At 48.2% G+C, this 14,085-nt stretch overlaps 1 protein-coding gene across 1 annotated transcript; it reads right to left on the minus strand.

The window, feature by feature from the left end:
• Positions 1 to 11,242: 11,242 nt before the first annotated feature.
• Positions 11,243 to 12,854, minus strand: LOC146961018 (cytochrome c oxidase subunit 8A, mitochondrial). The gene is made up of 2 exons (XM_085771639.1): positions 12,663 to 12,854; positions 11,243 to 11,386 (listed from the first exon to the last, which is right to left on the minus strand). Exons 1-2 carry the CDS (start codon positions 12,792 to 12,794, stop codon positions 11,243 to 11,245), a joined length of 276 nt encoding a protein of 91 aa, XP_085627765.1. The 5' UTR covers positions 12,795 to 12,854.
• Between the last annotated feature and the right edge of the window lie 1,231 nt (positions 12,855 to 14,085).

The following is a 14,085-nucleotide window of genomic DNA, read 5'->3' on the forward strand; positions in this document are numbered from 1 at the left end:
CCCTTGCTCCCGTTACATCCTAGGCTGGCGTTGGCCAGATAGGGGGAGCTCGGGAGTACATTTCTACTTTTCCTAACCCTAACCCCCTAACCCTAACCCTAACCCTAACTCCGCCCCTGAATGTCGTAGGAGGTCGGGGCTGGTATCAAACGATCCGTCTTGACGAGGCGCATCTGTAAGGTGTCCTCCTTTTTTCGATCAGACGCTCCTATCAAAAGTTATTCAAAAATGTCTAATCCTCCGATGTCTAATCATGGCTAATACCCCTGTTCCTGTTCCTCGAGGATGATCAAAATGATCATCGTGGTTATTACCCCTATACCTATACCTATGCCTGGACATGTCAGTTTTACTAACCTTAACCACTCCCTGGCACATGCTGGACACTGGACTCTTGCCTAAACTTAACCACTCGGGCCATTTTTCACTATGTCGCAAAACACACTTCTCGCGATATCTGACCAGGGGAATGTCCCACTGACCCAACACCCCAGTCCAGGCACTTGTCTACTCGAGACCTCTCTGTAGATACCCAACATGACCCAATTTCACGACCATCACAATCACTTCCGGTCGGGGACCAATCATGTTCAGAATCGCCTGAAACATATAGTGGTCAACTTTCCTGGGACCGCCCACCCATACATAGACACTCAAACACTTTGAACAATTTTCACTCCATTCATTCCTATGGGGGATTTTCATTGGCCCATAACTTTTCATAGGAAGGTCCTAGAGACTTGCTTCCGGTCTCTATCGATCGGGCGTCGTCGATAATGGGGGGTAGGCGGAGTCTCAACTAATGAGCACTTAAGGGAAAAAATGAGCCCTCAAAAAACTCCTCAAAATACCCCTTTTTTGCCCATAACTTTTCATAGGAATGTCCTAGAGACTTGCTTCCGGTCTCAATCGAAAGGGCGTGGCCGATAATGGGGGGGTAGCCGGAGTCTCAAGTCTCTCACATGCTCACAGGAAAATGAGCCGACATTTCAAAAGTGGCACTCTTCCTATATCCTAACCCTGTTCCTATACCTAACCCTAATGATCATCGTGGTTATTACCCCTATACCTATGCCTGGACATGTCAGTTTTACTAACCTTAACCACTCCCTGGCACATGCTGGACACTGGACTCTTGCCTAAACTTAACCACTCGGGCCATTTTTCACTATGTCGCAAAACACACTTCTCGCGATATCTGACCAGGGGAATGTCCCACTGACCCAACACCCCAGTCCAGGCACTTGTCTACTCGAGACCTCTCTGTAGATACCCAACATGACCCAATTTCACGACCATCACAATCACTTCCGGTCGGGGACCAATCATGTTCAGAATCGCCTGAAACATATAGTGGTCAACTTTCCTGGGGACCGCCCACCCATACATAGACACTCAAACACTTTGAACAATTTTCACTCCATTCATTCCTATGGGGGATTTTCATTGGCCCATAACTTTTCATAGGAAGGTCCTAGAGACTTGCTTCCGGTCTCTATCGATCGGGCGTCGTCGATAATGGGGGGGTAGGCGGAGTCTCAACTAATGAGCACTTAAGGGAAAAAATGAGCCCTCAAAAAACTCCTCAAAATACCCCTTTTTTGCCCATAACTTTTCATAGGAATGTCCTAGAGACTTGCTTCCGGTCTCAATCGAAAGGGCGTGGCCGATAATGGGGGGGTAGCCGGAGTCTCAAGTCTCTCACATGCTCACAGGAAAATGAGCCGACATTTCAAAAGTGGCACTCTTCCTATATCATATGTAACACTTAGGAAAATTTCACTATCCGACCTAAACCACGCCCACAACTTACCAACGGTACCGCCCACAAACTCCTAATTGGTGTCTACCCCCACTATATCGACCACCAGGAACACGATGACACCACCCACGTGTCTCTACCACCTTCCGTTCCTGAGATAATCATGCTACTTCCGGACCGGAAGTGGGTGGGGCCTAATGACGCACACCAATCGAAAGCCCATGCCGTGGTTGAGGGGGGTAGAGCTTAGTTTCATGTCTCTACGACCTTCCTATCAACAGTTATATCCTCGTGGTTCAACGAACCACGATCGCGAAAACCCCCTAACCTAACCCTAACCCTAACCCTAACCCTAACCCTAACCCTAACCCTAACCCTAACCCTAACCCTAACCCTAACCCTAACCCTAGGTCGGGGCTGGTATCAAACGATCCGTCTTGACGAGGCGCATCTGTAAGGTGTCCTCCTTTTTTCGATCAGACGCTCCTATCAAAAGTTATTCAAAAATGTCTAATCCTCCGATGTCTAATCATGGTTAACACCCCTGTTCCTGTTCCTCGAGGATGATCAAAATGATCATCGTGGTTATTACCCCTATACCTATACCTATGCCTGGACATGTCAGTTTTACTAACCTTAACCACTCCCTGGCACATGCTGGACACTGGACTCTTGCCTAAACTTAACCACTCGGGCCATTTTTCACTATGTCGCAAAACACACTTCTCGCGATATCTGACCAGGGGAATGTCCCACTGACCCAACACCCCAGTCCAGGCACTTGTCTACTCGAGACCTCTCTGTAGATACCCAACATGACCCAATTTCACGACCATCACAATCACTTCCGGTCGGGGACCAATCATGTTCAGAATCGCCTGAAACATATAGTGGTCAACTTTCCTGGGGACCGCCCACCCATACATAGACACTCAAACACTTTGAACAATTTTCACTCCATTCATTCCTATGGGGGATTTTCATTGGCCCATAACTTTTCATAGGAAGGTCCTAGAGACTTGCTTCCGGTCTCTATCGATCGGGCGTCGTCGATAATGGGGGGGTAGGCGGAGTCTCAACTAATGAGCACTTAAGGGAAAAAATGAGCCCTCAAAAAACTCCTCAAAATACCCCTTTTTTGCCCATAACTTTTCATAGGAATGTCCTAGAGACTTGCTTCCGGTCTCAATCGAAAGGGCGTGGCCGATAATGGGGGGGTAGCCGGAGTCTCAAGTCTCTCACATGCTCACAGGAAAATGAGCCGACATTTCAAAAGTGGCACTCTTCCTATATCATATGTAACACTTAGGAAAATTTCACTATCCGACCTAAACCACGCCCACAACTTACCAACGGTACCGCCCACAAACTCCTAATTGGTGTCTACCCCCACTATATCGACCACCAGGAACACGATGACACCACCCACGTGTCTCTACCACCTTCCGTTCCTGAGATAATCATGCTACTTCCGGACCGGAAGTGGGTGGGGCCTAATGACGCACACCAATCGAAAGCCCATGCCGTGGTTGAGGGGGGTAGAGCTTAGTTTCATGTCTCTACGACCTTCCTATCAACAGTTATATCCTCGTGGTTCAACGAACCACGATCGCGAAAACCCCCTAACCTAACCCTAACCCTAACTCCGCCCCTGAATGTCGTAGGAGGTCGGGGCTGGTATCAAACGATCCGTCTTGACGAGGCGCATCTGTAAGGTGTCCTCCTTTTTTCGATCAGACGCTCCTATCAAAAGTTATTCAAAAATGTCTAATCCTCCGATGTCTAATCATGGCTAATACCCCTGTTCCTAACCCTAACCCTAACCCTAACCCTAACCCTAACCCTAACCCTAACCCTAACCCTAACCCTAACCCTAACCCTAACCCTAACCCTAACCCTAACCCTAACCCTAACCCTAACCCTAACCCTAACCCTAACCCTAGGTCGGGGCTGGTATCAAACGATCCGTCTTGACGAGGCGCATCTGTAAGGTGTCCTCCTTTTTTCGATCAGACGCTCCTATCAAAAGTTATTCAAAAATGTCTAATCCTCCGATGTCTAATCATGGTTAACACCCCTGTTCCTGTTCCTCGAGGATGATCAAAATGATCATCGTGGTTATTACCCCTATACCTATACCTATGCCTGGACATGTCAGTTTTACTAACCTTAACCACTCCCTGGCACATGCTGGACACTGGACTCTTGCCTAAACTTAACCACTCGGGCCATTTTTCACTATGTCGCAAAACACACTTCTCGCGATATCTGACCAGGGGAATGTCCCACTGACCCAACACCCCAGTCCAGGCACTTGTCTACTCGAGACCTCTCTGTAGATACCCAACATGACCCAATTTCACGACCATCACAATCACTTCCGGTCGGGGACCAATCATGTTCAGAATCGCCTGAAACATATAGTGGTCAACTTTCCTGGGGACCGCCCACCCATACATAGACACTCAAACACTTTGAACAATTTTCACTCCATTCATTCCTATGGGGGATTTTCATTGGCCCATAACTTTTCATAGGAAGGTCCTAGAGACTTGCTTCCGGTCTCTATCGATCGGGCGTCGTCGATAATGGGGGGTAGGCGGAGTCTCAACTAATGAGCACTTAAGGGAAAAAATGAGCCCTCAAAAAACTCCTCAAAATACCCCTTTTTTGCCCATAACTTTTCATAGGAATGTCCTAGAGACTTGCTTCCGGTCTCAATCGAAAGGGCGTGGCCGATAATGGGGGGGTAGCCGGAGTCTCAAGTCTCTCACATGCTCACAGGAAAATGAGCCGACATTTCAAAAGTGGCACTCTTCCTATATCATATGTAACACTTAGGAAAATTTCACTATCCGACCTAAACCACGCCCACAACTTACCAACGGTACCGCCCACAAACTCCTAATTGGTGTCTACCCCCACTATATCGACCACCAGGAACACGATGACACCACCCACGTGTCTCTACCACCTTCCGTTCCTGAGATAATCATGCTACTTCCGGACCGGAAGTGGGTGGGGCCTAATGACGCACACCAATCGAAAGCCCATGCCGTGGTTGAGGGGGGTAGAGCTTAGTTTCATGTCTCTACGACCTTCCTATCAACAGTTATATCCTCGTGGTTCAACGAACCACGATCGCGAAAACCCCCTAACCTAACCCTAACCCTAACCCCCTGCGCATAGTCTTTTTACACACTCTGCTTGGTCTAGAACCCACTTAGTCTAATGGTCACTCTTAAAAACTTCAATTCATATTCCATCCATCCTGCCTACGTCCTCCAGACTGCTTCCTCCTGTGTTTTTGCCCGCCGCTGCTTGTGTCTCCCTCCCTCCTCTTGTGTGTCTCCCCCCTTCTCCTGTGTCTCCTCCCTCCCTGCTCCTTGCCCTGTGCCTTAGACAGCCCCCGCCGGCATCTGACCCTTACCTCAACCCCTGGGGGGTCCACACCGCAGTGCTCACCCTCACGCTGGACACTGGAGTGGACATCAGCTGCTGCTGCCGCACTGGAGGATGCCGCGCCGGACTGGACACCATACACATCATCTCCTCCTCCCTCCCTCCCCCCTCCCCCTCTCTCTGCTGTCTCTCTTCTCTACCTGTCACATCTTATATGGTCATGACGGCGCGTGGGAGGGTGGTCTGGGGACATACTTGCGTCGGCCCGTGCCTTGCCCCTTGCTCCCGTTACATCCTAGGCTGGCGTTGGCCAGATAGGGGGAGCTCGGGAGTACATTTCTACTTTTCCTAACCCTAACCCCCTAACCCTAACCCTAACCCTAACTCCGCCCCTGAATGTCGTAGGAGGTCGGGGCTGGTATCAAACGATCCGTCTTGACGAGGCGCATCTGTAAGGTGTCCTCCTTTTTTCGATCAGACGCTCCTATCAAAAGTTATTCAAAAATGTCTAATCCTCCGATGTCTAATCATGGCTAATACCCCTGTTCCTGTTCCTCGAGGATGATCAAAATGATCATCGTGGTTATTACCCCTATACCTATACCTATACCTATGCCTGGACATGTCAGTTTTACTAACCTTAACCACTCCCTGGCACATGCTGGACACTGGACTCTTGCCTAAACTTAACCACTCGGGCCATTTTTCACTATGTCGCAAAACACACTTCTCGCGATATCTGACCAGGGGAATGTCCCACTGACCCAACACCCCAGTCCAGGCACTTGTCTACTCGAGACCTCTCTGTAGATACCCAACATGACCCAATTTCACGACCATCACAATCACTTCCGGTCGGGGACCAATCATGTTCAGAATCGCCTGAAACATATAGTGGTCAACTTTCCTGGGGACCGCCCACCCATACATAGACACTCAAACACTTTGAACAATTTTCACTCCATTCATTCCTATGGGGGATTTTCATTGGCCCATAACTTTTCATAGGAAGGTCCTAGAGACTTGCTTCCGGTCTCTATCGATCGGGCGTCGTCGATAATGGGGGGGTAGGCGGAGTCTCAACTAATGAGCACTTAAGGGAAAAAATGAGCCCTCAAAAAACTCCTCAAAATACCCCTTTTTTGCCCATAACTTTTCATAGGAATGTCCTAGAGACTTGCTTCCGGTCTCAATCGAAAGGGCGTGGCCGATAATGGGGGGGTAGCCGGAGTCTCAAGTCTCTCACATGCTCACAGGAAAATGAGCCGACATTTCAAAAGTGGCACTCTTCCTATATCCTAACCCTGTTCCTATACCTAACCCTAATGATCATCGTGGTTATTACCCCTATACCTATGCCTGGACATGTCAGTTTTACTAACCTTAACCACTCCCTGGCACATGCTGGACACTGGACTCTTGCCTAAACTTAACCACTCGGGCCATTTTTCACTATGTCGCAAAACACACTTCTCGCGATATCTGACCAGGGGAATGTCCCACTGACCCAACACCCCAGTCCAGGCACTTGTCTACTCGAGACCTCTCTGTAGATACCCAACATGACCCAATTTCACGACCATCACAATCACTTCCGGTCGGGGACCAATCATGTTCAGAATCGCCTGAAACATATAGTGGTCAACTTTCCTGGGGACCGCCCACCCATACATAGACACTCAAACACTTTGAACAATTTTCACTCCATTCATTCCTATGGGGGATTTTCATTGGCCCATAACTTTTCATAGGAAGGTCCTAGAGACTTGCTTCCGGTCTCTATCGATCGGGCGTCGTCGATAATGGGGGGGTAGGCGGAGTCTCAACTAATGAGCACTTAAGGGAAAAAATGAGCCCTCAAAAAACTCCTCAAAATACCCCTTTTTTGCCCATAACTTTTCATAGGAATGTCCTAGAGACTTGCTTCCGGTCTCAATCGAAAGGGCGTGGCCGATAATGGGGGGGTAGCCGGAGTCTCAAGTCTCTCACATGCTCACAGGAAAATGAGCCGACATTTCAAAAGTGGCACTCTTCCTATATCATATGTAACACTTAGGAAAATTTCACTATCCGACCTAAACCACGCCCACAACTTACCAACGGTACCGCCCACAAACTCCTAATTGGTGTCTACCCCCACTATATCGACCACCAGGAACACGATGACACCACCCACGTGTCTCTACCACCTTCCGTTCCTGAGATAATCATGCTACTTCCGGACCGGAAGTGGGTGGGGCCTAATGACGCACACCAATCGAAAGCCCATGCCGTGGTTGAGGGGGGTAGAGCTTAGTTTCATGTCTCTACGACCTTCCTATCAACAGTTATATCCTCGTGGTTCAACGAACCACGATCGCGAAAACCCCCTAACCTAACACCCCTGTTCCTAACCCTAACCCTGCCCGCACCTGTGTCTTGCCCTAACCCTAACCGCCTCCTTCTTCTTGCCTAAACCTAACCCTGGTAAAGATATTAGACTTAGACACTGTGTATCCACAATTGGACTGATGCTGCTCCCGACCGCTAGGGGGCAGTGTCACATTTTTTTAGGCTCTTCACCTAGGGGGTCATTCATCGACCCACCCCCTTACATCAGGGGTGCGAGTGGTGAAATAATTAAAAAAAAGTTTTTAAATGTGTCTCAGAGTCCTTTCTACTCCTTCTGGTTTACTGGTTACACTTTACACTTGATTTATAATGACCACACGGCCGCCTTTTCCCTCTACCGGTGTAAACTTATCATAGCAGCCCGCTTCCACTCACAAAATGGCGGAGGGGGATCGCTCCGCGGTAGGGACCGCCCGCGGGACCTCTCCAAAATGGCGGCCGCCGCCGTAACTCTCTCGGGCGATCTCCGTCTTAAAAGTTCACTTTAGAGTCTCTGATTGCTGCAAATCCGCCAGGAATAGCTTGCTAGTCTTACAGGCTTTCCACCCACGGGCGGCTTCCCCGCTTTTCACGGCGGTTTTTTCATAAATAGTGAGGGGAGCTCCTCTCCCGGGTCCAACATATGCAGCAGACCCTACCAAGATGGCGGCCGGCTCCGCCTTACCAGAGGCCCGTTTTCATTTAACTTCGTAGTGTTGAAACCCACTCTAATGTTCACAATTCGGCCTGAACCACTTCCCTAATAAGGTTGACTTTATAACTTGGCCTCTGGTTTCCGTAATTTCGACTTTGATTCCACCTAAATTAATAATGCATTCCGCGGCCGTCCAGCGGAAGGGGGCGTGGCCAACGCAATGCCTCCTGGGGTTTTCTGCACCCTGACTCAAAGGGTCGGGCTCCGCAGCCAGTACAGGCGCCTGGAGCCCCGTTTAGCTACACTAGGATTGGACGCGGACTTTTCTTCAGACTTGTTTTGGTGAGTGTTTTTATCTTTTGCCACCCCAGGAGTTGTGCGGTGTATTTGGAACACTGGGTGCTGGTTTTCTCCTCTTCCTGGGGCCTCCTGGAGGGGCAGGGGGGCGGAGCGCGTCTCTGCTGGCCCTGTTCCCTCAGTTCCCTGGGGGTGGCCGGGCTAGTCCTGGTCGCTCCTGGGGAGGGGGTCCTGGGCCTGGGGTTTGAACTGGCACACCTAGTATCAGTGTTCTCAGCACAGCTCCTGCTATTTTCACTCCTTGCTTGTGGCATAGCCTGGTGTAATATGTTTTCTTACAAACTTAACTGTTAATAAAATAGCCTGCTTTCCACGACTGTAATACTGAAAAACTAAAATATGGAACATTTAAAACTTTAAACCTTTAAACTTTATAACCCTAAAAGACTTTAAAACTGCCTTGGTATAATACAGAAGATGTTCACTTTCAGCTTTTAAAATTCAAGTGATGCAGTGTAGGGCAGGGTAGCTAGTCATGGGATATGCCCCGGAGAAGGCGCTGCTCCGGCGGGACCAACCCCGGGCAGGGTGTCTTGTGATAAGCGGTCGAAACACCCAGTGACCCCGGGGCGCACAACTGACGACATATCCCAGTGGGCACAGGCTGGGCAGAGTACTCACTTTGGGGTTTCGTGGGCCACCCGGCTCCCGTCTCCCTGCCGGTCCCGTGGGGGGTCGGTCAAGCGCAGTGATGGGGTGCGGCCAGCTCTCTGTCCAGACTCAGATCTGAGGCAGGGGCGGCTGCACTTACAGCTGGGCGGGGCCTTCCTGCTGCGGGCTCGGGCAGGCCGATGGGTCTGTTCGAGTGCCTTTGGGGGCGTCCCCTGGCACTGTGCGGCCCACTCGGCTCTGCGCATAGTCTCTTTACACACTCTGCTTGGTCTAGAACCCACTTAGTCTAATGGTCACTCTTAAAATTACGGTTCACCCTAAACTTCATATTCAAGCCGTCCTGCCTATGTCCTCCAGACTGCTTCCTCCTGTGTGTTTGCCCGCCTCTGCTTGTGTCCCCCTCCCTCCTCTTGTGTGTCTCTCCCTTGTCCCGTGTCTCCTCCCTCCCTGCCCTGTGCCTTAGACGGCCCCCACCGGCATCTGACCCAAGCCTACAGTGCTCACCCTCACGCTGGACACTGGAGTGGACATCAGCTGCTGCTGCCGCGCCGGACTGGACACCATCCACATCATCTCCTCCTCCCTCCCTCCCCCTCCCCCTCTCTCTGCTGTCTCTCTTCTCTACCTGTCACATCTTATATGGTCATGACGGCGCGTGGGAGGTGGTATGGGGACATACCTGCGTCGGCCCGTGCCTTGCGCTGAGCTCCCGTTACATCCTAGGCTGGTGTTGGCCAGATAGGGGGAGCTTGGGAGTACATTTCTACTTCACCTAACCCTATCAACAGTTATAACCTCGTGGTTCGTTGAACCACGATCGCGAAAACCCCCAAACCTAACCCCCTTCCTATACACTCAAAATGGCCTGAAACGTGCTCTAAACTACTTTCTGTACAACACCAATTTTCATAAACACTTTGTCAATTTTTACATACTTTTTCACAGAAATTTCAACTTTTTTTATAGGTACCTATAGACTCCAAATCACATGAAACGTGCTCTTAAACACTTTCTGGAGGGTACATTTTCGCATAAACACTTATCATTGGTGTCTACCCCCACTATATCGACTACCAGGAACAAGACAAGACCACTCCCAAGTCTCTACGACATTCCGGTCAAAAGTTACCCGAAAGTGACCTGTAAGGGTGATTCATTGATATTTTTAGAATCAGCGTACCCCAAAATGGGGGGGTAGCCAAAGTTTCAACTCCATGAATCACTGGGAAAGGTAATGAATCACCACCTACAAAGTGGCACTCTTCCCTATTATCCTTGAGACGACTACGACCTGGATGAAGGAGAATATTCACAGGATCTTTGACTTTTGACTCATTTGGTCAAATTTCATGACACTGAAATAAATGTAATAACACAAGTCATGTCACTTGTCCTTGAACTAAGACTGCAGAGCATGGAGAAGTCAGTGTGGTTTCTTTCTGTGGGAAATGATGTTCTCAAACAGGAAGTAATTAACTGTAAAAGCTGCAGAAGAAATCCAAACAAACAGAAACATCCTGCTCAAACACAAACACAATCTGCACAATCTTTATTTAACCTCCAACACTTCCTGTTTGGTCACAGTCGTATCTGACCAGAGAGACAAGCAGCTACAGAAAAACACATTTTACCATGAAGAGACGCTCTGCTCTTATTGTGAAAGGACAGCTGTGTTGTTAGAGAGACCCTCTGCTCTTATTGTGAAAGGACAGCTGTGTTGTACGACAGACCCTCTGCTCTTATTGTGAAAGGACAGCTGTGTTGTTAGACAGACCCTCTGCTCTTATTCTGAAAGGACAGCTGTGTTGTTAGACAGACCCTCTGCTCTTATTCTGAAAGGACATCTGTGTTTCTATAGACATCATCAGATCAAAGTGAGTTCCTACATTTATTGATTACAACCGATCACATCTCGACTAATGAGGGTGATGAAGATGAGGAGGACGGTGATGAAGATGATGAAGATGAAGATGATGAAGATGATGAAGAGGAGGAGGATGAAGGTCAGGTCCGGGGGTTCTGATGAAGAGGAGGAGGATGAAGGTCAGGTCCGGGGGTTCTGATGAAGAGGAGGAGGATGAAGGTCAGGTCCGGGGGTTCTGATGAAGAGGAGGAGGAGGATGAAGGTTCTGCCCCCCCCTCTGTCGGTACTGGGGCAGGTGGTGCAGAATCCAGGCGGCTGGAGCCAACATGGCCGCCGCAAACACCGACATCACCAGGAAACTTTGCTGTCAGAGATAAAAAATTAAAAAAAGGACCAATCAGAGAGCAGATCAGGTAAAAGGACCAATCAGAGAGCAGATCAGGTAAAAGGACCAATCAGAGAGCAGATCAGGTAAAAGGACCAATCAGAGAGCAGATCAGGTAAAAGGACTGTGTTTAGTTTCAACAAACAGAGCAACGTCTCTACATGTTGTTTAATGCTGTGAAGCAGCAGTTCACGTTAAACACATACATACACACACACACACACACACACACACGTCCTTTTTCTCTTGAACCTTCAGCTTCAGTGAAATAAATATATTTTGTCTTTTAATGAAACTGAGTCTGAACCGAGTTGTAACCACATTAGGTTGTGTGTGTGTGTGTTTGTGTGTGTGTGTGTGTGTGTGTTATGAGCTGCATCCTGTGTCAGTCTGATTTAGCTGTGTCTGTGTTTATAAACATTTAAACGAGCGCCAGGTGGATTGTTTATGAAGTTAACGAGCTCTGGCCTGAGGATCAAAGAGGTTACCATGGCGATAGGGGCCCCCGCAGGCTGAGACAGACAGAAACGTGGAGAAAAAGAGACATTTTCTGCCTCTAAACCGGTCTCACAATTAGGCTTAGCATGACAAAACGGTAACTCCTATCAGAACAAAACACAGATCAACGTTGCTCTAAGGACTTACTGAAAATTTCGGTACGATTTGGTGTTTCTACAGTAAATATTTTGGCGACGCTGGCAGTTTTAAAACATCAGGCCGTTCTGCTTCCCTCAGAAAATATTTGTATTGGACTCAATGAGGAGCAGAGACAGACGTGGCCGCACTCAGAGGCTGATTCTGTCAATTCTGTAAGTCTCTCTGATATTTTGAGCACATGACATGAGAGATAACAAGTAATTTCCACGGCAGTGGACAATAAAGATTTCAATTCAAGTTTGTCTTACAAATTCTGAAAAAATTATGTCATCACACCGGGCACTGGTAGCTGCAGGGATCAGTGCCCGGTGCGATGGCCCGTGGCCCTAATAAAAGTTAAAAAATCATCAAACAGCTGGAACAAGACCAGAACTAGAACTAGAACCAGAACCAGAACCAGGACCAGAACCAGTCAGAACCAGGACCAGAACCAGAACCAGAACCAGGACCAGAACCAGAACTAGGACCAGGACCAGGACCAGAACCAGGACCAGGACCAGGACCAGAACCAGGACCAGGACCAGAACCAGGACCAGGACCAGAACTAGAACCAGAACCAGGACCAGGACCAGTCAGAACCAGTTCCTCAGAGACTCACCGCTGCTCCGATCCGGTTCCTCGGAGGTTTACTGTAAATCCTCCTCCTCGTCTCCTGTAGAATTTCTTTCCGACCCGTCGCCGTCGGCAACGGAACGTTTCCCATCATCACCCTGAGCAACGCGCTCACCATCGTCACGGCAACAAACAGCTGCTGCCGGTCCTCAGTTTGGTGCCGATGTGTCGAGGTCGAGCTCCTTGTCAGACTGAATCTAACTGGATCTACCCCTCTGACCCTCCTCTGGAGCAGCAGCAGGAAGGAGGGGGGAGGGGAGGGGGCAGCTGATTGGACGAGCAGCTGCAGATGAAAGTAACCGTGACAACAAACAGGAGCAGAGCTGCTGTTTGTTTGATCTCAGTTCAGATGAAATTAACTTTGACCAGGTGACGTGTGACATCACTGACCTGCTCAACACAAAGGCATTAACACCAGCAGCGTTTCTATGGTTACACAGCTGCCTCCTAAAGTAAACTGTTGCTATAAATATATATTAACAATTAGGTTTAGGTTTAAGATGAGCGTCACATAAATAGACTCATGGAGGAAGATATAGTGATGTGAGTTCTGAAACTTCCATTTAAAAGTTCATCCAGACTGAATAGTTGTTGTTTTTAAAATAAAGATGGCTACTGTTCATCCTACAGTAAGGCAAGGCAAGGCATCTTTATTTATATAGGGCCTAGCGTGTTTCTTACCAAGGCAACTCAATGTGCTTTACATAAAGACAAAACATTTAAAAAAGAAAAGAAAAGAGAGAAGCATGAAAACAGAATAAAAGCAAACATTAAAAAACAGAGTTGAAAGCAAGAGCAACTCTTACTGACCCGTCATTCATGTAGTTTATACTCTACTAACATGTAGTTTAGACTATACTAACATGTCATTCATGTAGTTTATACTCTACTAACATGTAGTTTATACTCTACTAACATGTCGTTCATGTAGTTTAGACTCTACTAACATGTAGTTTAGACTCTACTAACATGTCATTCATGTAGTTTATACTCTACTAACATGTCATTCATGTAGTTTAGACTCAACTGACATGTCATTCATGTAGTTTAGACTCTACTGACACGTCATTCATGTAGTTTAGACTCTACTGACATGTCATTCATGTAGTTTAGACTCTACTAACATGTCATTCATGTAGTTTAGACTCTACTGACATGTCATTCATGTAGTTTAGACTCTACTGACATGTAGTTTAGACTCTGACACGTCATTCATGTAGTTTAGACTCTACTAACACGTCATTCATGTAGTTTAGACTCTACTAACACGTCATTCATGTAGTTTAGACTCTACTAACATGTAATTCATGTAGTTTAGACCAGAGGTCTTAACAGGGGGTCCACGACCCCTAGGGGGTCCGCGGAGGTACTGCAGGGGGGTCGCGAAAGTTTTGGTTGAGGGAAAAAAA

This window comes from Trachurus japonicus, chromosome 24 (genome assembly GCF_045865225.1).
Source record: "Trachurus japonicus isolate A0001 chromosome 24, Traja_1.0".
In the NCBI taxonomy this organism is placed as follows: domain Eukaryota; kingdom Metazoa; phylum Chordata; class Actinopteri; order Carangiformes; family Carangidae; genus Trachurus; species Trachurus japonicus.

What these genes read in the sequence shown, in the direction of transcription:
- LOC146961018 (XM_085771639.1), bottom strand. Translation starts at nt 12,794, where the DNA reads ATGGTGAGCGCGTTGCTCAGGGTGATGATGGGAAACGTTCCGTTGCCG. An exon ending in GGAACCGGATCGGAGCAGCG is followed by an intron (nt 11,387 to 12,662) that starts GTGAGTCTCTGA and finishes TATCTCTGACAG; the next exon opens with CAAAGTTTCCTGGTGATGTC.